This window comes from Macaca thibetana, chromosome 7, assembly GCF_024542745.1.
Source record: "Macaca thibetana thibetana isolate TM-01 chromosome 7, ASM2454274v1, whole genome shotgun sequence".
In the NCBI taxonomy this organism is placed as follows: Eukaryota; Metazoa; Chordata; class Mammalia; order Primates; family Cercopithecidae; genus Macaca; species Macaca thibetana.
In genome coordinates this window covers 55,038,252-55,060,740 of record NC_065584.1, presented here as the reverse complement: position 1 = coordinate 55,060,740, position 22,489 = coordinate 55,038,252, and the positions used below count along the sequence as shown (strand labels likewise).

The window sequence follows — 22,489 nt, the reverse complement described above, 5'->3', positions numbered from 1 at the left end:
AAAAATTTTAAAATCTTACTATTGCAATTACCCAAATATTTAAAAATAAACTGAACAAAATAACCATTCTTAGTTGCTGCTTAATAATTTAATCAGCTTCTTAGTCACATCTGATACTATGTCATTAGCATTTTTCTGAAGAACATACTTTTTTCCAATATGTTATTACTTTTAATTTTTCATAAAATTGCCCATAATCAGGCTGGGCACGGTGGCTCATGCCTGTAATCCTGGCACTGTGGGAGGCCGTGGCAGGCGGATCACCTGAGGTCAGGAGTTTGAGACCAGGCTGGTCAACATGGTGAAACCTTGTCTCTACTAAAAATACAGAATTAGGCGTGGTGGCACGTGACTGTAATCCCAGCTACTCTGGAGGCGGAGGCAGGAGAATCGCTTAGAACCTGGGAGGCGGAGGTTGCAGTGAGCCGACACTGTACTCCAGCCAGGGAGACAGAGCAAGACTGTCTCAAAAAAAAAAAAAAAAACCTGCCCATAACCTTCTTCAAAGTTACATTTTATGGTTGATCAATTTACAAACATTTTGTAAAGTTACATTTTATGGTTGATCAATTTGAAATTATCGACGCCTTCTACAGATAAAATTTTTTTCCTTCTCGGCAGATGTAATTTTTTGTGTGTGGTTTTTTGCTTTATTTTTTTGAAACAGGGTCTCATTCTGTCTTTCAAGCTGGAGTGCAGGGGCACAATTATGATTCACTGCAACCTCCAACTCCTGGGCTCAAGCAGTCCTCCTGCCTCAGCCTCCCAAGTAGCTAGGACTACAGGCACATGCCACCACACCTGGCTAATTTTTCATTTTTCTTAGAGACATGGTTGTGCTATGTTACCTAGCCTGGGGTCTCAAGCTCCTGGGATCAAGCAGTCCTCCTACCACAGCCTCCCAAAGTGAGATATAATTTCTTTTTTTTTTTTGAGACAGAGTCTCACTCTATTGCCCGGGCTGGAGTGCAGTGGCACAGTCTCAGCTCACTGCAACCTCCTCCTCCCAGGTTCAAGTGATTCTCCTGCCTCAGCCTCCCAAGCAGCTGGGATTACAGGCACCTGCCACCATGCCCAGCTAATTCTTTGTATTTTTAGTAGAGATGGGGTTTCACCATGCTAGTCAGGCTGGTCTCTAACTCCTGACCTCATAATCCACCCGCCTCAGCCTCCCAAAGTGCGGGATTACAGGCGTGAGCCACCATGCCTGGCTGAGATATAATTTTTTAATTGAGAAAACAGTCTCAAAGTAAAATAAAAAAAAGAAAAAACATTCTCTCTTTAGGTAAATATGTGGAAGTATTTTAACCCAAATATTTTCACAAGTTCCATTCTTTTGCCCCTAAAGTACATTTCTTCAATAAATATTTTAAGACAAAACATCAAATAAGTTGTCTTTATTTTTTGATTATTTTTAAATGTTTGGACAAATTTAAAGCGTGGGTGTGGTGGCTCATGCCGGAAATCCCAGCACCTTGGGAGGCCAAAGTGGAAAAGCTGCTTGAGGCCAGGAGTTAAAGACCAGCCTGGGAAACACGGCAAGACCCCATCACTACAAAACAAATTTTTAATTAGCTGGGCATGGTGGCATGTGCCTATAGTACCAGATACTCAGGAGGTTGAGGTGGCAGGATTGCTTGAGCCCAGGAGTTCCAGGTTACAGTGAACTATAATCTTACCACTGCATGCCAGCCTGGGCAACAGAGACAGACCCTGTCTCTGACCAAAAAACAAAACAAAACAAAACAAAATAAAAAAAGTTTGGTCAAACTTATATACAATGAAATTGTAATCCTCAATTTCATTACATCTCAGGTCAGAATATAAACATATCCAATTCAAAGCAGAGTTCTATCAAGAGGATATTCTTGCCACTAATGGAGATACTCCCAAACACATTTATAACATTTCAGAACACAATTTCTGAATCATATTAAACACCATTTGGACTTTCCTCATTTAATGTGTTTGATTTCTCTCTAGTTTTTGTAGGAATAAATTTAAAGGCCTTTGTTTACAAGCTTTGTCATAATGATTTTTTTTTTCTTTGAGAAAGGGTCTCGCTCTGTCGCTCAGGCTGGAGTGCAATGGCATGACCATAGCTCACTCCAGCCTCAACCTCCCAGGTTCAAGTAATCTTCCCCTTTCAGTCTCCTGAGTAGCTAGGACTACAGGTGCATACCACCATGCATGGCTAATTTTCGAAATTTTTTCTAGATACAGGGTTTCACCATGTTGCCCAGGCTGGTCTTGAACTCCTGGTCTCAAGCAGTCTGTCTGCCTCGGCCTCCAAAAGTGCTGGGATTACAGGCATGAGCCACCACATCCAGCCACTTTGTCATAATTGCAATTTGTTAAACCTTAACAGCTAAACTTTGCTTCTTCTTTATGCATTCTATTCATTGATACTAATTTTTCACTGATTTAGAACAAATTGCAATAAAAACTTGGAGAGGTTCATTTATTAAAAACTGATCAATACTACTAAGAAGCTCTTGGGTTGTTTTACAAAGTAGTTCCTCGAAGCCTCAAAACATTTATAAAATCTGATTGATAACAGACAGCAAAATAAGTACTATCATACTGAAACCATACCAAAGTAAATTTTTTCAGCATCAGCTTAATCTCAAAAATTTCACAATCATAACTTAGTATGTATACAAATCACATACTAACTTTGACAATTACTCCTTTTTTTTTTCTTTTTTTTTTTTCTGAGACAAGATCTGGTTCTGTCACCCAGGCTTAAGTGCAGTGGTACAATCTCAGCTCATTGCAACCTCTACCTCCAGGACTCAAGCAACCCTCCCACCGCAGCCTCCTGAGCAGCTAGGACCACAGCTGCGTGCCACACACTCAGCTTATCACCGCTCCTATCTTAACTGGCAAAATATCACAGCTTGTGTGGACACAATTATGAATTATTTGTATATTTTTATTATAAATGCATTTCTGTTTCATAGATTTCTTATTAAGGACACTGGTTTTTACCCAGAACATTGCTTTTATCAAAATTTATATGTGTACTACCACAAAATATTTTACCTTCAATTTTGAGCTTTAACTGAATTTATACTAGCATTCACAATAGTGATAATGTTTTCCTTCAACAGAATGAACTTCCAAAAGTTTTACTTTCAGTCCATTGATTAAATGAAATAAATCGAACAATTTTTTTTTCTCTGTCTCCCAAGCTGGTGTGCAGTGACGTAATCATAGGTCACTGTAACCTGGACATTTAGGTTCAGCTTCCTCCTGGTCTCAGCCTCCTGAGTAGCTAGGATTGTGGGCAGGCATCACCACACTTGGTTAATTTTTTTTTAGTTTTTATTTGTAGAGATGGGTCTCGTTATGTTACCCAGACTGGTCTTGAACTCCAGGCCTCATGCAATCCTCACATGGTGGCCTCCAAAAAGCACTGGTAAGCCACCATGTGCCCAGCCTCAAGCGATTTGTTAAATGAAATGAAACAGTTGATAATGACACCATTGAACTATGTGCAAAGTTCTTCTGCCACTGGAACCAAGTCAAAAGCTGTGACTTCATTCTTTGACTCTGTGTGTGTATAAGAAAACATGGAATTAAAAATGGGCAAAATTAGTTTAGAATCTACGATGGAAAATGTTCAAAACAGTGGTTACCTCTGAAGAAGGAGTGTGGTTTGAATGGCATAGGTATGAGAAAACTTTGTAGAATAATGCTAACATTCTATATCTTAATAGAAGCCTAGGTTACACAGGTATATGCATTTGTCAACATTCAGCAAATGCACACTTAAGATTTGCATATTTCATTGTATGGTAATACTTTTATCAGGCCGGGTGCGGTGGCTCACGCCTGTAATCCCAGCACTTTGGGAGGCCGAGGCGGGCGGATCATGAGGTCAGGAGATCAAGACCATCCTGGCTAACACAGTGAAACCCCATCTCTACTAAAAATACAAAAAATTAGCCAGGCGTGGTGGCAGGCACCTGTAGTCCCAGCTACTTGGGAGGCTGAGACAGGAGAATGGCATGAACCTGGGCGGCGGAGCTTGCAGTGAGCCAAGATCGGGCCACTGCACTCCCGCCTGGGTGACAGAGTGAGACTCCGTCTCAAAAAAAAAAAAAATACTTTTATCAAAAGTACACATAAACAAATATTGGACTCTAGTTAATGATATACTTCTACTTATGTGGATCCATCTAGTTAATGACATATTTAGGAGGAGGTATACTGATGCCTGCAATTTACTTTGAAATGTATCCAAAAAATAAGATGTTCTAATGGATGGCTACAAGGATGGACAGATGAACAGATATGTGGTAAAGTGAGTTTATTACAATTGTGGAATCTAGGCCAGGCATGGTGGCTCATACCTGTAATCCCAGCATTCTGGGAGGCCAAGGTGGGCGGATCACCTGAGGTCAGGCGTTTGAGACCAACCTGGCCAACGTGGAGAAACCCCATCTCTACTAAAAACACAAAATTAGTCAGGCATGGTGGCGCATGCCTGTAATCCCAGCTACTTGGGAGGCTAAGGCAGGGGAATCACTGAACCCGGGAGGCGGAGGTTGTGGTAAGCCGAGATCACGCCACTGCACTGCAGACTGTGGGCAACAAGAGCGAAACTCCGTCTCAAAACAAAAAAAACAAAACAAAATCTGAATAAAGTACGGACTTTCAGATACATTTTTTCCCTCTATTTTATCTTTGATACTTTCCATAATAAAATGTTAAACAGGCTGGACGCGGTGGCTCACACCTGTAATCCCAGCACTTTGGGAGGCCAAAGCGGGCAGATTACCTGAGGTCAGGAGTCCCAGACCAGCCTGGCCAACATGTTGAAATTCCATCTCTACTACAAATACAAAAATTAGCCAGGCATGGTGGTGGGTGTCTGTAGTTCCAGCTACTCTGGAGGGTGAGACAGGAATCGCTTGAACCCAGGAGGCGGCGGTTGTAGTGAGCCGAGATCACGCCATTGCACTCCAGTCTGGGCAACAGAGTGAGACTCCATCTCAAAAAAATAAATAAAATAAAATACATAAAAAATAAAATGTTGGCCAGGCGCGGTGGCTCACACTTGTAATTCCAGCACTTTGGGAGGCCGAGGCGGGTGAATCACAAGGTCAGGAGATCAAGACCATCATGGCTAACACAGTGAAACCCCATCTCCATTAAAAATATAAAAAATTGGCCAGGCGCGGTGGCTCAAGCCTGTAATCCCAGCACTTTGGGAGGCCGAGACGGGCGGATCACAAGGTCAGGAGATCAAGACCATCCTGGCTAACACGGTGAAACCCCGTCTCTACTAAAAATGCAAAAAAATTAGCCGGGCGAGGCGGCGGGCGCCTGTAGACCCAGCTACTCGGGAGGCTGAGGCAGGAGAATGGCGTGAACCCGGGAGGCGGAGCTTGCAGTGAGCTGAGATCCGGCCACTGCACTCCAGCCTGGGCCACAGAGCGAGACTCCGTCTCAAAAAAATAAATAAATAAATAAATAATTAGCCAGGTGTGGTGGCGGGTGCCTGTAGTCCCAGCTACTCGGGAGGCTGAGGCAGGAGAATGGCGTGAACCTGGGAGGTAGAGCCTGCAGTGAGCTGAGATCACACCACTGCACTCCATCCTGGGTAACAGCGCGAGACTATGTCTAAAATAAATAAATAAATAAAATAAAACGTTAACAAAAACAAACAAAAAGAATGAGAGCTATTCAGTATAAATACTTCTCAAAGGGTTTCACCGCCGGAAGCAGATAAATGGGATAGTATGTACAAGGCAGGTTTTTTAAGTTTTTCATTAAGATACTAGACACATCAATAGGTATACGTACATACCTTGTAGCTCGCAGATTTAATTCCATCAGGAACCTCATCCTGAAAAAGACAAAATATGTTTTTAGATGGCATTTATTCTATCTTTTTAAAACATATCTTAAATTTCTATGATTTATGAGAAAAATCCATAAAACAAATTATCGAAGTTGGATTTTTTAACAGAATAGTTAGGTAGTATTTATATGATTTCTTAAAAGTAAATAAAAATTCAAGAACAAATTATTCTATGGATTGCTGAGCATACACTATGTATATTACAGCAAGGAAATGTAAAAATAGTCATTTAGCTATTATTCCTTTTGATGTTCAAATTGTTCCATATTTGGCCACTAGGAGATCCACTGAGTGCTAACTTGATATTCATACCTGTGTTCTTTTGATATTACTCCAGTGGTCCTTAGTAGAATTTTGTTTTGTTTTGTTTTCTGTGATGGCCAGATATTCTGGGTTCTTGGAACCCAGGGGTTTGGGTCACAGAGACAGATCCCTCATGAACAGCATGGTGCCATCTATGAGGTAATGAATTAATCTATTAGCTGTATTATCTAGAAGTAGTAAGTTCTATTATCTAGAACTAATCTATTAGTTCACTTGATACCTGGCACCTCCCTGCTCTCTCTTGCTCTCTCTTGCCATGTGATATGACAGCTCCCTTTTTCCCTTCTGCCATGATTGTAAGCTTTAGGCCTCACCAGAAGCCAAGCAGATGCTGGCACCATGCTTCTTCCCACTGCAGAACTGGGAGCCAAATCTTTGGAAGATATTATCCATCTAAAAATATTCTTAGTTTGTAAATACAGATAATGTTAGCTTAGCAGAGAAGTGCCACGATTAGATCAGAGTTAGAATGCTAACTGGCAGTATTGTGGGGAGTGTGGAATAGAAGATGAGATGGGGAAGAGTCTGATAAAGTAACATAAATGTGTTAGTCCATTTTGCATTGCTATGAGGGAACACCTGAGACTGGGTAACTTATAAAGAAAAGAGTGTAACTTATAAATAAAAAAAATAGTGAAACCTTGTCTCTACCAAAAGTACAAAAAATTAGTTGGGCATGGTGATGTGTGCCTGTAGTCCACCTGTAGTCCCAGGTATTTGGGAGGCTGAGGTGAAAGGATTGCTTAGGCCCAGGAGGCAGAGGGTACCGTGAGCCGAGATCACACCACTGCACTCCAGCCTGGGCAACAGAGCGAGACCCTGTCTCAAAAACAAGCAAAAAACACAAACAAACAAACAAAAAAGTATTGGCATGAAAGGCATTCTGCCTTTCAGTTCTTCCCAGCTCTGCAGAAGCTTAAAATAACCAGATCCTGACTCAATTTTTCAGTGCAAATTGGTAACTTTCACCTGATTCTTTTATAGCACTTCTATACATTCAAATCAAATAATAAATATATATTTAACATTTCTCAAATGCTAAAATTGGTTGTTTTCTCTAGGATTTACAATGAAATACATCTCATTCATCAATCTGTCAACTGATGGAATCAATAAGCTATTATTTTATGCTACAGTATTTTCAGCGTTTCTGCTCCCTCCAATCTTCTTTTCCAAATGGCATCTCCTAGTTCTACACCTCATCAATAATAATCTGAAATAATTGCTATCTCAAGATGAGATTTGACTTTGCAATAACTGTAAAATATTTATATTTTCTAATATTAATAAAAAGTTCATTTAATGAAGAAGTATAATTAAATGTCTTTATTAAGCATCTACCATATTTCAGGATTTTTACTAATTCATATAACTAGGATACTGGTAAATTTCCCCAACTAATTTTTTCTATTACTAAATTATAAACGTAAAACTTAGAATACAAAATGTTTACATTGTTAATATCACTTTAATGATATGCTTATGCTTTGATAGTAACAAAGTATTTCATAAATTAATCCTTTAATTTTCAGTAAGTTGTGTCTATATGAGGATTAATGTAACAAAAAACATGCTTCTCATTCTCATGGTAAAATGCCCATAAATAGTATTTGACATTGGCCTTAATTCCACATGCTAGATAAGTCTGGATAACAATATTTACATATGTAAAATTAAACCACCCAAAACCACAATACCACTTCACACCCACTAGGATAACTATTATCCAAAAGAACAGAAAGTAAAAGTATTGTCAATAATGTGAAGAAACTGGAACTCTTGTGCATTGCTGGTAGGAATGTAAAACGGTACAGCCACTGCTGAAGACAGCATGGCAGATCCTCAGAAAAAACAAATGGAACTAACACATGATCCAGCAATTCCACTTCTAAGTATATACCCCAAAAAACTAAAGTAGGGACTCAAATAAATATTTGTGCATAGCAGCATTATTCACAATAGCAAAAAGGTAGAAATAACCCAAAAGTCCATCAACAGGTGAATGTATAAACAAAACATAGTATAGGCATACAGTGGAATATTATTCAGCCTGAAAAAGGAATCGAAGCTGGGCATGGTGGCTCATACCTGTAATCCCAGCATTTTGGGAGGCCGAGGCGGGCAGATCACCTGAGGTCACCAGTTCAAGACCAGCCTGACCAACGTGGACCAACATGGAGAAACCCCGTCTCTACTAAAAATACAAAATTAGCTGGGCATGGTGGCGCATGCCTATAATCCCAGCTACTCGGGAGGCTAAGGCAGGAGAATCACTTGAACCTGGGAGGCTGAGGTTGCAGTGAGCTGAGATCACACCACTGCACTCCAGCCTGGGCAAAAAAAAAAAGGAATCAAATTCTGATACATGCTACAAACATGTATCAGGCTAGAAACACTGTGCTAAGTGAAATAAACCATGCAAAAAAGGACAAATATTGTATGATTCCCCTAATGCGAAGTATTAGAATAGTCAAATTTGGAAAGAAAACCCAAATGGTGGTTGCCAGGGACTAGGAGGAGGGAGAAATTAAGACTTATTATTAGGAACAGTTTACAGTCTCAGTTTGGGAAGATGAAAAGTTCTAGACATAGACGGTGGCAATGGTTGCATAACAATGTGAACATACTTAATGCCACGGAACTGTACACATAAAAACTGTTAAAATGGACAACTTTCAAGACCAACATGGCCAACATGGTGAAACTCTGTCTCTACTAAAAATACAAAAAATTAGCTGAAGGTGGTGGTGCACACCTGTAATCCCAGCTACTTGGGAGGCTAGGGCAGGAGAATTGCTTGAACCCAGGAGACGGAGGTTGCAGTGACCTGAGATCGTGCCATTGCACTCCAGCCTGGGCGACAGGGTGAGACACCATCTCAAAAAAGAAAAGGTCTACTTTATTTTAAAAGTAAAATAAAAAGATGTACTTTTAAAGGGAATAAATTGTCATTCAAAAATATTTTTAAAACTCTATTTTCACAGTAGGATACTTCAAATGTTAAAGCTCTGAAAATTCCTAAGTAAAACCAGGTGTTTTGTCCACTCACACCCCAGGAAATCCAAGGCAAAAATACACCCAAAAAAAGGGGGGACAGAATTTTGTTTATACTTCAATTAATTTCATTTTATTATGCTACATACATAACTTGGTTCAGTAAAAGATGTAAGAGGAAAAACAAACATCAAGCCAAAAGAACTACTATCAATCTCCCTAATAAGTCAAAGGACTGTATTAACCACAAAATGTTAATTCTATTATTATGAAGGCAGTGTAATTCAAAATTGGTTTTATAAGTTTGGGTTTTTAATGTATAAATATTGAATGTTATATTTAAACTAAGGACTGCACGATTATTTTAGTTATATTGGCCCCCTTTAAAAAGTTGTAATGGGCCGGGTACAGTGGCTCACACCTGTAATCCCAGCACTCTGGGAGGCTAAGGCAGATGGATTGTTTGAGCCCAGAAGTTCAAGACCAACCTGGGCAACCTCATCTCTATTTTTTCAAAAAAAATTCTTAAAATAAATAAATAAAAAGTTGTAATGGATGAAAAAACATGTAACAGTTTTTAAATGTATACATGGTTCTTACAGATTGACATGGTTTGACAGCACAGTCCCTTCTTCCACACTGGCTGATGTCATTCCAGAAAGGACATGGTCTCTTCAGGTTTACCTGTAAAATAGTAATAGGAAAAAAAATGATAAAAATCAGAATCCCAAAATTATAATTGCCAGTTACAAATTATGGTGCTATAACTTGGTCACGTTATCAATTGCAAACATATTATTTCTTCCACATTCTGTTGCCAGTTTCCAACAACTGCATAAATGTGAAGCTGGTATAAATTGGTAAACTTGGTTAGAAAGACACAGACTGGGCCAGGAGCGGTGGCTCATGGCTGTAATCCCAGCACTTTGGGAGGCCAAGGCGGGCAGATCACCTGAGGTCAGGAGGTCGAGACTAGCCTGGCCAATGAGGAAAAACCCCATCTCTACCAAAAATACAAAAATTAGTCGGGCATGGTGGCAGGTGCCTGCAATCCCAGCTACCTGGGAGGCTGAGGCAGGAGAATCGCTTTGAACCAGGAGGCGAAGGGTGCGGTGAGCCGAGGTTGCACCACCACACTCCAGCCTAGACAACAAGAGTGAGACTTCGTCTCAAAAAAAAAAGGACACAGATTGGGTTGGGCATGGTGGCTGACGCCTGTAATCCCAGCACGTTGGGAGGCCAAGGCAGATGGATCACCTGAGGTCAGGAGTTCAAGACCAGCCTGGCCAACATGGCAAAACCCCATCTCCACTAAAAATATAAAAATTAGCCGGGTGTGGTGGCAGGTGCCTGTAATCCCAGTTACTCAGGAGGCTGAGGTAGGAGAATTGCCTGAACCCGAGAGGTAGAAGTTGGCATGAGCAGAGATCACGCCACTGCACTCGAGCCTGGGCGACAAAGCAAGACTCGGTCTCAAAAAAAAAAAAAAAAAAAAAAAAAAAAAGACACTGACCGCCATTAAATAGACCCTGAACAGAGGGCAACTAGGAACCAAAGTAGCTCGACTCACATTCTTTTCAAACAAGAAACAGTTAACAGATAGAGAATAGACAATTGTAAACTCTGACTACAACTAAATACTCCATTGGTCAGGTTTTCTAAACTCTTCTAGTAGATATCTCAAGATAAAACAGCACAAGTCATTTGTTAAAATAATATAGGTCACGATAAAGTCATGATTCTACAAAAAATATTTAATTATTTTAATTAATTGAAACCAATCTGATGTTTTAGAAAATTATGATCTCACCATTTTGATAACAATATATAATAATTTCTGTCCTAACTTAAATTTAACCAACTAGGTTCTAACTCAATTGTGTAAAATTCAGTTACTAAAATTATCCAATGGATGGTTTCAGAATCACATGGTTCACTCTTATGAACTGAATTTTCTTTTTTTTTTTTTTCTTTTTTTTTTTTTTTTGAGACGGAGTGTCGTTCTGTCGCCCAGGCTGGAGTGCAGTGGCCGGATCTCAGCTCACTGCAAGCTCCGCCTCCCGGGTTCCCGCCATTCTCCTGCCTCAGCCTCCCGAGTAGCTGGGACTACAGGCGCCCGCCACCTCGCCCGGCTAGTTTTTTGTATTTTTAGTAGAGACGGGGTTTCACCGTGTTAACCAGGATGGTCTCGATCTCCTGACCTCGTGATCCGCCCGTCTTGGCCTCCCAAAGTGCTGGGATTACAGGCTTGCGCCACCGCGCCCGGCCATGAACTGAATTTTCTTAACAAAGCCTATATCAATTTTAATTAACAACTACAATGTTGAAGCTCAGTAATTCTTAAGAAAATGTAATTATCCATTTAAAGCATTCATATATAAAAAAATTAAAATTAAAAATACCTTGTAATATCTAAAGTAGTCACTTTCGAGAAGTTTTTGTAGTCTTGGGAAAAGCCTGTAGTTATTAAATCTATCAATAGTTTCAACGTCACAGGTACAATCATCCAAGTAACCACTAACCTGTTACAAAGAAAATGAAATATTAAATTGAAATGTCCTAAATGCAACAGGGTTCTTTTTCCTCATGTGGTTATTAGGAAACAGCCCCCTATACAACCAATCCTTATCCTCCCTCCTCCCACATAGTTTCTTGAGATGGGGTATGACAATAATCTAGTAATACTGCTGCTCTTGCTATATACTGAGGAATGGATTGGATACTTCTGTAAGGTGTGCAGAGCTCATCTCACACACACACACACACACACACACACACACACACACACACACACAGAGTTGGTCCCCTGGCAACCATTTATTTTGTAACTCTGCCCTCCAGGCCATAGTTGACCTGACCAAGGGTAGGCATCTAACTCAAACCAGGTCATAGTCCCCCTCCAGGATCCTAGAATTGAGAATAACAGGGAAAGATGTCTCCCTGTGGCAAGACCAGTAAACAAATACTCCATCATGTGAACTGAGGAGCACATGAGCCAGATGGCAGAGAGCAGAAAAGTTTTAAAAGATACACAAAGCTTGATTGTGCTTGGAATTCTTGGGGGAAAAAAAAGATACACAAAGAAGCAGAAGTAGGAGATAGAGAGAAAGTACATGCTACTTGGATATCTGAGGGATTTCCAGCTCCCACTTCCACTTCTTTTCTGAGGCACAGCTGCATTCCCATCCTTAGCTTTCAGTAAAGATCTAACAACCCTCAAATAATAGGCTGTAACAATTTCTTAAAGGTTTGGAATGGTGCTTAGAAACTACTTATCATTAGTAACAATGAAACAGCAAACTGACCTCAAAGTCAGTCTGCTCTTCAAATTTTTAAAGCTAATGTCTCAACGATATGTACTAAATCAAGCTATTAAATGCGCATATCCTAGGATACAATGGTAATGATAATAAATATTATCAGTTATGAAACTAGAATTCTTTTTTTCTTTTTTTCACCAGTGTTACTTGCCAAATTAAACTAAAATTCTTAGGTGTTTATTTGAGCTAGAAAAACATCTAACAGAATTAAAGATTGCTTTAAGAAACAAATACGATTCCAAAAATAAAAACAAACCTAGAAAAAAAATGTTACATATAGCATGCTCCAGAAAAGAGATATTTATCATACTCTGGTCTAGATATTTGCATTTTAATCTACTTTGGATTATATTTTAGGAGGATCTATTGCCTAGAAATAAATAATTTAAAAATCTACTGACAAGGAAGCAAATCAATAATACTCTATTGAAATACTGAATTAAGATTCAGTATTTTAGAATACTGTAAAATCCTAAACTTTAATTTGAGAATATCACAAAAGAGTAATGGAAATTTTTCACCTAAAAGAAATAAGAATACTTTGGATGACAACAGCAATATTCAAGAGGAACTTTTTACTGCTTTTCCTATTCTTACTTGTTTTGGACTAATTCAGTTTCTAGAAATCTGATCTACATATTTTGTCATGTAATAACTATTTTCATTCCATATGCAAATTTGTCCTTGTTTCCTACTAAAAATTCTCTGAATACACAAGAATCTCAGAGTCCTAATTTTGGATACCAACAACACAAAGTACTTTTAACCTAAATGATTTGATTTTTCAAACTTTCTTTTGAACTTTAAGAGCAGAACTTCTAGGGACAAAAAAATAGCTGTTTCTCCTCTTTGATACGAATTATTATACAAAGAATGACAGACACAGAGACTGCAAAGGCCAAAGGGACATATGCAAAGTAGAGACATTAAGTTACAAAAAGAAATACATGAAAAACTTGAGAGCAAGTTTCAAGACATCCATTCTTCCCCCAGAGGAATTCATTTTTAAGGTAAAAAAAATCTTCAAGACTCAACTCAGTATCACCTTTTTCAGCAAGCTGTCCTTCCAGTACTCCTTACCACCCGCTGGGTTACATGCCTCTTCCAGCTGCTCCCAGGTCACTCCATACACTATTATCTAAGTATTACTGTACCTCAGCAGTGAATTTATCTATTTGGCTCCTGCCCACTAGAGTATAAAATCCTTGAGTGAAAAATCATATACTTCCAGAAAGCACACAGTAGATGCTCAATAATTATTTGTGGCCTGTAATCCCAGCACTCTGGGAGGCTGAGGCAGGAGGATCACTTGAGGTCAGGAGTTGGAGACCAGCCTGACCAACATGGTGAAGCGCCATCTCTACCAGAAATATAAAAATTAGCCAGGCATGGTGGCCCATGCCTGTAGTCCCAGCTACTTGGGCGCCTGAGGCAGGAGAATCACTTGAACCCAAAACGCAGAGGTTGCAGTGAGCCAAGATTGCACCACTGCACTCCACTGCACTCCACTGCACTCCAGCCTTGGCAACAAAGTGAGATCCTGTCACAAATAAATTATTATTATTAATTATTATTATTATTTGTGGAAGACGTGGGTGAATACATGAATGTTGTCCATTGGCACTCATCACTGGGGACCAGCACCATACCGTCTCATTAAACATATCTAGAACCATGTCACCTATGGTATGCTCAGTGCCCCAGAGTACACAAGCACAGGGGCAGAAACACACATAGCAAGTAAAGCAAGCAGCAAAGGTAAACACCTTTTGTGTCCATCATTCTTCCTATCTCTATCCTCATTACAAAGGAAGCTCTAAGAAGCCCCAAACCAGAAAGAAATGCAAAAATCCTCCAGAGCAGAGGTGGCATATAGCCAAGAGACCTCAAAGGGAAACGAGGCAGGATAAATGGTAGATTTTAAAATGTTCTTGGCCGGGCGCAGTGGCTCACGCCCGTAATCCCTGCTTTGGGAGGCCGAGGTGGGCGGATCACGAGGTCAAGAGATCGAGACCATCCTGGCCAACACGGCAAAACCCCGTCTCTACTAAAAAAAATACAAAAAATTAGCCTGGCGTGGTGGTGGGCGCCTGTAGTTCCAGCTACTCGGGAGGCTGAGGCAGGAGAATGGCGTGAACCCGGGAGGCAAAGCTTGCAGTGAGCCGAGATGGCACCACTGCACTCCAGCCTGGGCGACAGAGCGAGACTCTGTCTCAAAAAAAAAAAAAAAATTAGCTGGGCATGGTGGCGCATGCCTGTAGTCCCAGCTACTCAGGAGGCTGAGGCCAGAGAACCGCTTGAACCTGGGAGGCAGAGGTTGCAGAGAACCAAGATCACACCACTGCACTCCAGCCTGGGCGACAGAGCTAGACTCGGTCTCAAAAAAAGAAAAAATGTTCTGCCCCTTCTGAAATACGGAGTACAACCACAGGTGGCAGGGCAGCTAAGGGAGTATAATAAGGGTGGCAGGAGTTTCAATGGATGAAGACAGTTCAGTAAAGAAAAGACAGGAAGATTCTCGGAAATCCATGCCATCTGACAGCTCAGATAAGCCTGCCAACCTGATCCCTGGGAGAGAGTCTGGCAAAGATGGTGACAGGATCAGTTCTAGAAACCAGAGAACAAAGCATAGTTACTAGAATAGAATCTCAGTCAGGCAGTGGCTCACGCCTGTAATCAGCACTTTGGGAGGCTGAGGTTGGTAGGTCTCTTGAGCCTGGGAATTCCAGACCAGCCTGGGCAACACGGTAAAACCCTGTCTCGGCCAGGCGCAGTGGCTCACGCTTGTAATCCCAGCACTTTGGGAAGCCGAGGAGGGCGGATCACAAGGTCAGGAGATTGAGACCATCATAGCTAACACAGTAAAACCCCGTCTCTACTAAAAATACAAAAAATTAGCCGGGCGTGGCGGCGGGCACCTGTGGTCCCAGCTACTGGGGAGGCTGAGGCAGGAGAACGGCGTGAACCCGGGAGGCGGAGCTTACAGTGAGCCGAGATCACGCCACCAGCGGGGCGACAGAGCGAGACTCTGTCTCAAAAAACAAAACAAAAAAAAAAAAAAAAAAAACCCTGTCTCAACCAAAACTACAAAACAAAAACAAAAACAAAAAAAACTTAGCCAGGCATGGTGGCATACACCTGCAGTCCCAGCTGCTTAGGAGGCTGAGGTGGGAGGATGGCTTGAGCCTGGGAAGTCGAAGCTGTGATGAACTGAGATTGCGCCACTGCACTCCAACCTGGGCAATGGGAGTAAGACCCTGTCTCAAAAAAACAAAAACAAAAAAACAAAAAAAGAGTAGAGCTTCAGGAAAGGGCTAAGGTAAAATACAGTTAATAGACACAGAACAGGATCCTGGAAACAAAGCAAAATCCTATTACCTCAACTAAGACCAAAGACAGGTGCCAACTTGGAACAGGGAGGACTGGATGTTGTTTCAGGAAGTGCTAAGGCTGCCTAAATAACTACTAAATGGAACAAAGGTAAGGTGGAAAATAACTACTACACTATATCCCAAGGTGAAACAGAACTCTAACCTACCATAGGAATCTAAATTTTTTTTAAAAGCTAATGTGTTTCAAAGGTTAGTATCCTAACGTTTGAGGTTCACTGCTCTAAGCTTCAAGTAATGACAGCTTTTGGTAGAGGGCCAATCTAATAAGCACAGATAAGAAGGCCCCAGTTGAGGGACGATAAATAGGAGGACCAAGGTAGGCCTGACACCTTAACATGGACCACTTCAAAATTCTAGCCTTTGGTCAGGCATGGTGGATCACACCTGTAATTCCAGCACTTTGCGAGGCGAAGGCCAGAGGGTTGCTTGAGTCCGGGAGTTTGAGACCAGCCTGGGCAACACAGTGAGGCCTTATCTCTACAAAAAAATAAAATAACTAGCCAGGCATTGTGGTGCACGTCTGTAGTCTCAGCCACTTAGGAGGCTAAGGTGGGAGAATCGCTTGAGCCAGGAAGGTCAAGGCTGCAGTGAGCCATAATCATGCCAATGTACTCCAGCCTGAATGACAGGGCAAGACCTTGCCTTAAAAAAAAAAAGTCCTAGTCTTTTTAAGAGTTAGAGAGCCTTGGAAGGCTTTCTATTACAACCGCCCAAGCAAAACGGAAAATGCCTCTATTAATATCCCTCAAGGAACAGGCAGTGTGTAATAATAGTGTGTACATTCTAACATCAGACCTCCTTAGGTTTGAATCCCATCTCTTCCAGTCATTAGTTTTTCACTTATTTAACCTCTCTAGGCCTTGGTTTCTCGTATTAATAGAAAATAGTGGCCGGGCGCAGTGGCTCATGCCTGTAATCCCAGCACTTTAGGAGGCTGAGGCAGGCGGATTACCTGAGGTCGGGAGTTCCAGGCCAGCCTGACTAACATGGAGAAACCCCATCTCTACTAAAAATACAAAAATTAACAGGGTGTGGTGGCATGTGCCTGTAATCCCAGCTACTCGGGAGGCTGAGGCAGGAGAATCACTTGAACCCAGGAGGCAGAGGTTGTGGTAAGCCAAGATTGCGCCATTACACTCCAGCCTGGGCAACAAGAGCGAAACTCCATCTCAAAAAAAAAAAAGAAAAGAAAAGAAAACAGTAATAGTTTTCATCTCAAAGATGTGATACCAAGGTAAATAGTACAAAGTAAACTGTTATTACCCTACTTCTGCTTAAATGCTTCCAATGAAAGGGAAGCATGTATTACTTCCCAAAGTAGCACATGGCATTTTCATCATGAATAAGAAAAATACAGCCAAATTTGCAGCTAAAATTTCCCAAAAATTTGACATCTGCAGCCCCAATGGAACAAAGAACTAGATAACCAACAGTTAGCTATGGAAGGAGCCTCAATTACTTTGTCTGTTGACTCTGTCTGATTTGACCAAATGCAAAAGGCAGGATAAAGGAAAATTACCACATACTGCTTGTTCACTATTCTCATGTTACAGGTATCCTTTAATTTGCAATGAAAGACAAAACAACACTTTCTAAAGTTTTCCTGTTTATCAATATATTCTAGTCTTATCATACATTTTTTTATTTTTTCACTCAAAGCGCTGTAAGAATCTATTCCTCATATACTTTTTTTTTTGAGACGGAGTTTTGTTCTTGTCACCCAGGCTGCAGTGCAATGGTGCGATCTCAGCTCACTGCAACCTCTGCCTCCCAGGTTCAACAGACTCTCCTGCCTCAGGCGCCCACCACCACGCCGGGCTAATTTTGTATTTTAGCAGACACAGGGTTTCACCATGTTGGTCAGGCTGGTCTCAAACTCCTGACCTCAGGTAATCCACCCGCATAGGCCTCCCAAAGTGCTGGAATTACAGGCGTGAGCCACGGCGCCCAGCCCTCATATACATTTTTTGTGAAATATCCTTTAAACGTGCTCAAAGTGTGAATTAGGAAAGAGAAAAAAATAAAAGGTATCCAAATAAAAAATAAGTAAAATTGTCTCTTTTTGCAGATGACATGATCTTACGTATAGAAAATCCTAAAGACGGCCGGGCGCGGTGGCTCAAGCCTGTAATCCCAGCACTTTGGGAGGCCGAGACGGGCGGATCACGAGGTCAGGAGATCGAGATCATCCTGGCTAACACGGTGAAACCCCGTCTCTACTAAAAAATACAAAAAAGTAGCCGGGTGAGGTGGCAGGCGCCTGTAGTCCCAGCTACTCGGGAGGCTGAGGCAGGAGAATGGCGTAAACCTGGGAGGCGGAGCTTGCAGTGAGCTGAGATCCGGCCACTGCACCCCAGCCTGGGTGGCAGAGCAAGACTCCGTCTCAAAAAAAAAAAAAAAAAAAAAAAAAGAAAATCCTAAAGACTCCACCAGAAAACCATTAGAACTAATAAATTCAGTAAAATTGCAAGAAACAAAATCAACATACGAAAATCATTTGTGTTTCTATACACTAACAATGAACTATCCAAAAAAAATTAAGAAAACAATTCTATTTACAATAGAATGAAAAAGAATAAAATACTTAGGAATAAATTTAACAAGGAGAGGAACGATCACTATGCTGAAAACTATAAAGCAGTGATAAAAAAAAAACTGAAGATTACACAAATAAATGGAAAGATATCCCATGTTCATAAATTGAGAGAATTAATACTGTTAAAATATCCATACCACCCAAAGTGTTCTACAGATTCAATGCAATTTCTATCAAAACTCCAATGGCATTTTTCATAAAAATAGAAAAAAAAATTGTAAAATTTGGATGGAACTGCAAAAAATCTCAAGTAGCTACAGCAATTTTGCAAGAAGAACAAACCTGGAAGCAGCATACTTCGTAATTTCAAATTATATTACAAAGCTACAGTCATCACAACAGTGTTGTATCAGCATAGAAACACATACATAGACCAATGGAAAACAATAGAAGGCCCAGAAATAAACCCACACATAGGTGGCCAACTAATCTTTGACCAAGACCATACAATGGGAAAGGACAGTCTCATCAATAAATGGTGGTGGGAAAACTGGATATCCATGTGCAAAAAAATGAAATTGGATCTTTATCTTATAATATACACAAAAATCAACTCAAAGCTGATTAAAGACTTCAATGTTAGACCTGAAACACCAAGACCCCTAGAAAAAAACATAGGAGGAAAGCTCCATGACATTAGTCTTGGCAATAATTTTTTATGTGACACCAAAAAGACCAGCAACAAAAGCAAAAACAAATAAGTGGGACTACATGCAACTAAAATGTTTCTATGCAACAAAGAAACAAGCAACAAAATGAAAAGGCAACCTACAGAATGGGAGAAAATATTTGCAGACCATCTGTCTGACAAGATGTTAATAACCAAAATATAAAAGGAACTCACACAACTCAACAACAAAAAAACAAATAACCCAATTAAAAAATGGGCAAGGGCCAGGCACGGTGGCTCATGCCTATAATCCCAGCACTTTGGGAGGCCAAGGAGGGCAGATCACCTGGGGTCAGGAGTTCAAAACCAGCCTGGCCAACAGGGCAAGGTGGCGGGTGCCTGTACTCCCAGCTACTTGGGAGGCTGAGGCAGGAAAATCACTTGAACCCAGGAGGCAGAGGTTGCAGTGAGCCAAGATCATTCCACTGCACCCCAGCCTGGGTGACAAAGTGAGACTCTGCCTCAAAAAAAAAAAAAGGATAAGGACCTTATATATCAAACATTATGTGCTACACCTTAAATATATGCAATTTTTTTTTTCCTGACACGCAGTTTTGATCTTGTCATCCAGGCTGGAGAGTTAACGGCACGATCTCACCTCACCGCAACCTCTGCCTCCCAGATTCAAGCAATTCTCCTGCCTCAGCCTCCTGAGTAGCTGGGATTACAGGCATGTGCCACCACTCCTGGCTAATTTTGTATTTTTAGTAGAGACAGGGTTCCTTCATGTTGGTCAGGCTGGTCTTGAACCCCCCACCTCAGGTGATCTGTCTGCCTCAGCCTCCTAAAGTGCTGGAATTACAGGTGTGAGCCACCACACCCAGCCAACATATGCAATTTTTATGTGTCAATTATACCTCAATAAACGTGGAGAGAAATACATAAATAAATTGATGTGCTCAAAGTGTGCTTTATTTGGCAAAGAACTTCAGGTGTATTTATTGTGTTTTATGACCATAAAAAAATAACATGAAAAGTACTCATCTGTTGACACAAGTACACTGGGACAAGTCTGTCAATGGAAACAGGGAAATACCAAAGATTCCACACCAGGTAGTAGGCACCATTCTAAGGACCTAGAACGCTACAGGTCATTTTGGTTTTAAAGACTTAGTCTTGCTGAAACTTTAAATTGTCATCAAATGACTGGCAACCATCAGGAAAATATTTCTTCCACACAGTTTATTCAGAAAAGCCTGGAATGCAGCACACAATGAGAGTCAGTGGACATCTCTCCAGTGTAACCTGTTTCAAAGATCCCTCTGACTAAGTTTTAATCCTGGGCTTATTTCCACCCACCACTCAACATATTAGCAAGTGTCTCTCCCATGGCTCAGCCACTGGGGCTAACAACTAAAACCATTGTTTCAATTGACCTAACAAGACAATTGACAGGTTAAATCTGCTAAATGCACGCCAAGCTAAAAAATATCCATTTTTGGAGTATTTATTTTGAACTCTGAGCTACTCTCCCCTTTCATTAGCCTGACAGAGATTTATCGTGCTCCAATAAGCTATCTTGAGTGTTACTAGCACTAGCCATATTAAGATTGATAAAACATCGTGAGCAAAAGAAATAAGGTTCCTGTTTTCGTTTAACTTACATTCTAGTAGTCAGACAGATAATAAATGAATAAATAAATAAGAGAATTACAGGTTATGACAAGTGCTCTGAAGGAAATAAACAGGGTAATATAATATTGAGTAATTAAGGATAGGAGGTATATGAACATTTCTTGGGTGCCTGATCACCATACATTCTCCCCATTCTTACACTACCATGAGGTTCTTGGTAACATTGGTTGGGTGGGATTGACCCTACATGTCTTCATTCGGGTGGCTATAACAAAATATCTTAGACCGGATAATTGTTAAACAACAGAAATTCATTGCTGACAGTTCTGGAGGCTGGGAAGTCCAAGATCAAGGCGTTGGCAGATTTATTGTCTGGTGAGGGCTTCATAGATGGCACCTTGTTGCTGCATCATCACATGGAGGAAAGGGCAAGGGAGCTCTCTCAAGCCTCTTTTACAAAGGTACTTATACCATTCATGAGAGTGGAGCCCTCGTGACTTAATCACTTCACAAAGGTTCCACTTCTTAATACTGTCATATTGGGTATTAGGTTCCAATACCTAATACCTGAATGTTGGGGAAATACCAACATTCAGACCATAGCACAGGCCGGGTGCGGTGGCTCACGCCTGTAATCCCAGCACTTTGGGAGGCTGAGGCAGGTGGATCATGAGGTCAGGAGATCGAGACCATCCTGGCTGACACGGTGAAATCCCGTCTCTACCAAAAGTACAAAAAAATTAGCCAGGCGTGGTGGCTGGCGCCTGTAGTCCCAGCTACTTGAGAGGCTGAGGCAGGAGAATGGCGTGAACCCGGGAGGCGGAGCTTGCAGTGAGCCGAGATTGCACCACTGCACTCCAGCCTGGGCGACAGAGCGAGACTCCGTCTCAAAAAAAAAAAAAAAAAAAAAAAACAAAAAAACAAAAAAACATCGTGAGCAAATCAGAGTTTACAAACATCGTGAGCCACCGTGCCTGGCCTAGGTTGTATACACAATTCTTACATGAGGTTACATATACAGATTCACAAGTCTAAGGCAATGAATCACTCATTTTGAGCAATTAACACTTAAGCACTATTATCAAAGGAACTTACAACATACAGTGAAAATAATTTTAGCAGGATTTGATGTCAACTAACAGGTGTATGTAGCAACTGACCAAATTCAAAGACTTCGTTGGAGCTATCAACCAATCTGAAAGATCAGTTCCAGAAAACATGCAAATGGCTTGCTACGCAGAATAATTTTTAAAATATACTCCTGCTGGCATAGTGCTTGCATCTTATAATTTCCCTAGGACTTGTTGAGCATCAATTATTTACCAGGCTCACTTCTTGGAAGTGTCACACCATTTTTTTTGAATTCATTTTTTGATCTCCCAAAAATTGTTCACAGTAGGTTTCAACATATGCTTGATGAATTTAATCTGATTACTTGTAGAGCTCTACACATTTTAATTCAATGACTTTCTAAGGCCACAGCTCTGGCTCAAATCAGAGGTGACATTCTGTGAACTGAACGCTACAATAAGCCAGGCACCATGCAACAGTGTGATGATGGATGGGGATGTGGTAACCCAAGGCAGATGTGGTAAGAGGGACAGGCAACAGGAAGAAAAGATAAAACTATTACCACAACAATCAACGGGACTGTGCAGCTCACTGGATATTGTAAACAGAACCAGAGAAGATTTTAACTTGTATTTCCAAATATTAGGTGAAAATTTAGTTTTTAATTTAGTTTCT

General features: G+C 40.8%; 1 protein-coding gene across 1 annotated transcript in view; it reads right to left on the bottom strand.

The window, feature by feature from the left end:
• ERO1A (endoplasmic reticulum oxidoreductase 1 alpha) overlaps positions 1-22,489 on the bottom strand; it is a 56,745-nt gene that overhangs the window by 30,832 nt on the left and 3,424 nt on the right. Inside the window, exons 2-4 of the mRNA XM_050796958.1 lie at positions 11,593-11,712; positions 9,791-9,874; positions 5,819-5,857 (exon numbers count right to left, since the gene is read on the bottom strand). Coding sequence (XP_050652915.1) covers positions 5,819-5,857; positions 9,791-9,874; positions 11,593-11,712 — 243 coding nt within the window. The remainder of the gene's footprint in view (positions 1-5,818; positions 5,858-9,790; positions 9,875-11,592; positions 11,713-22,489) is intronic.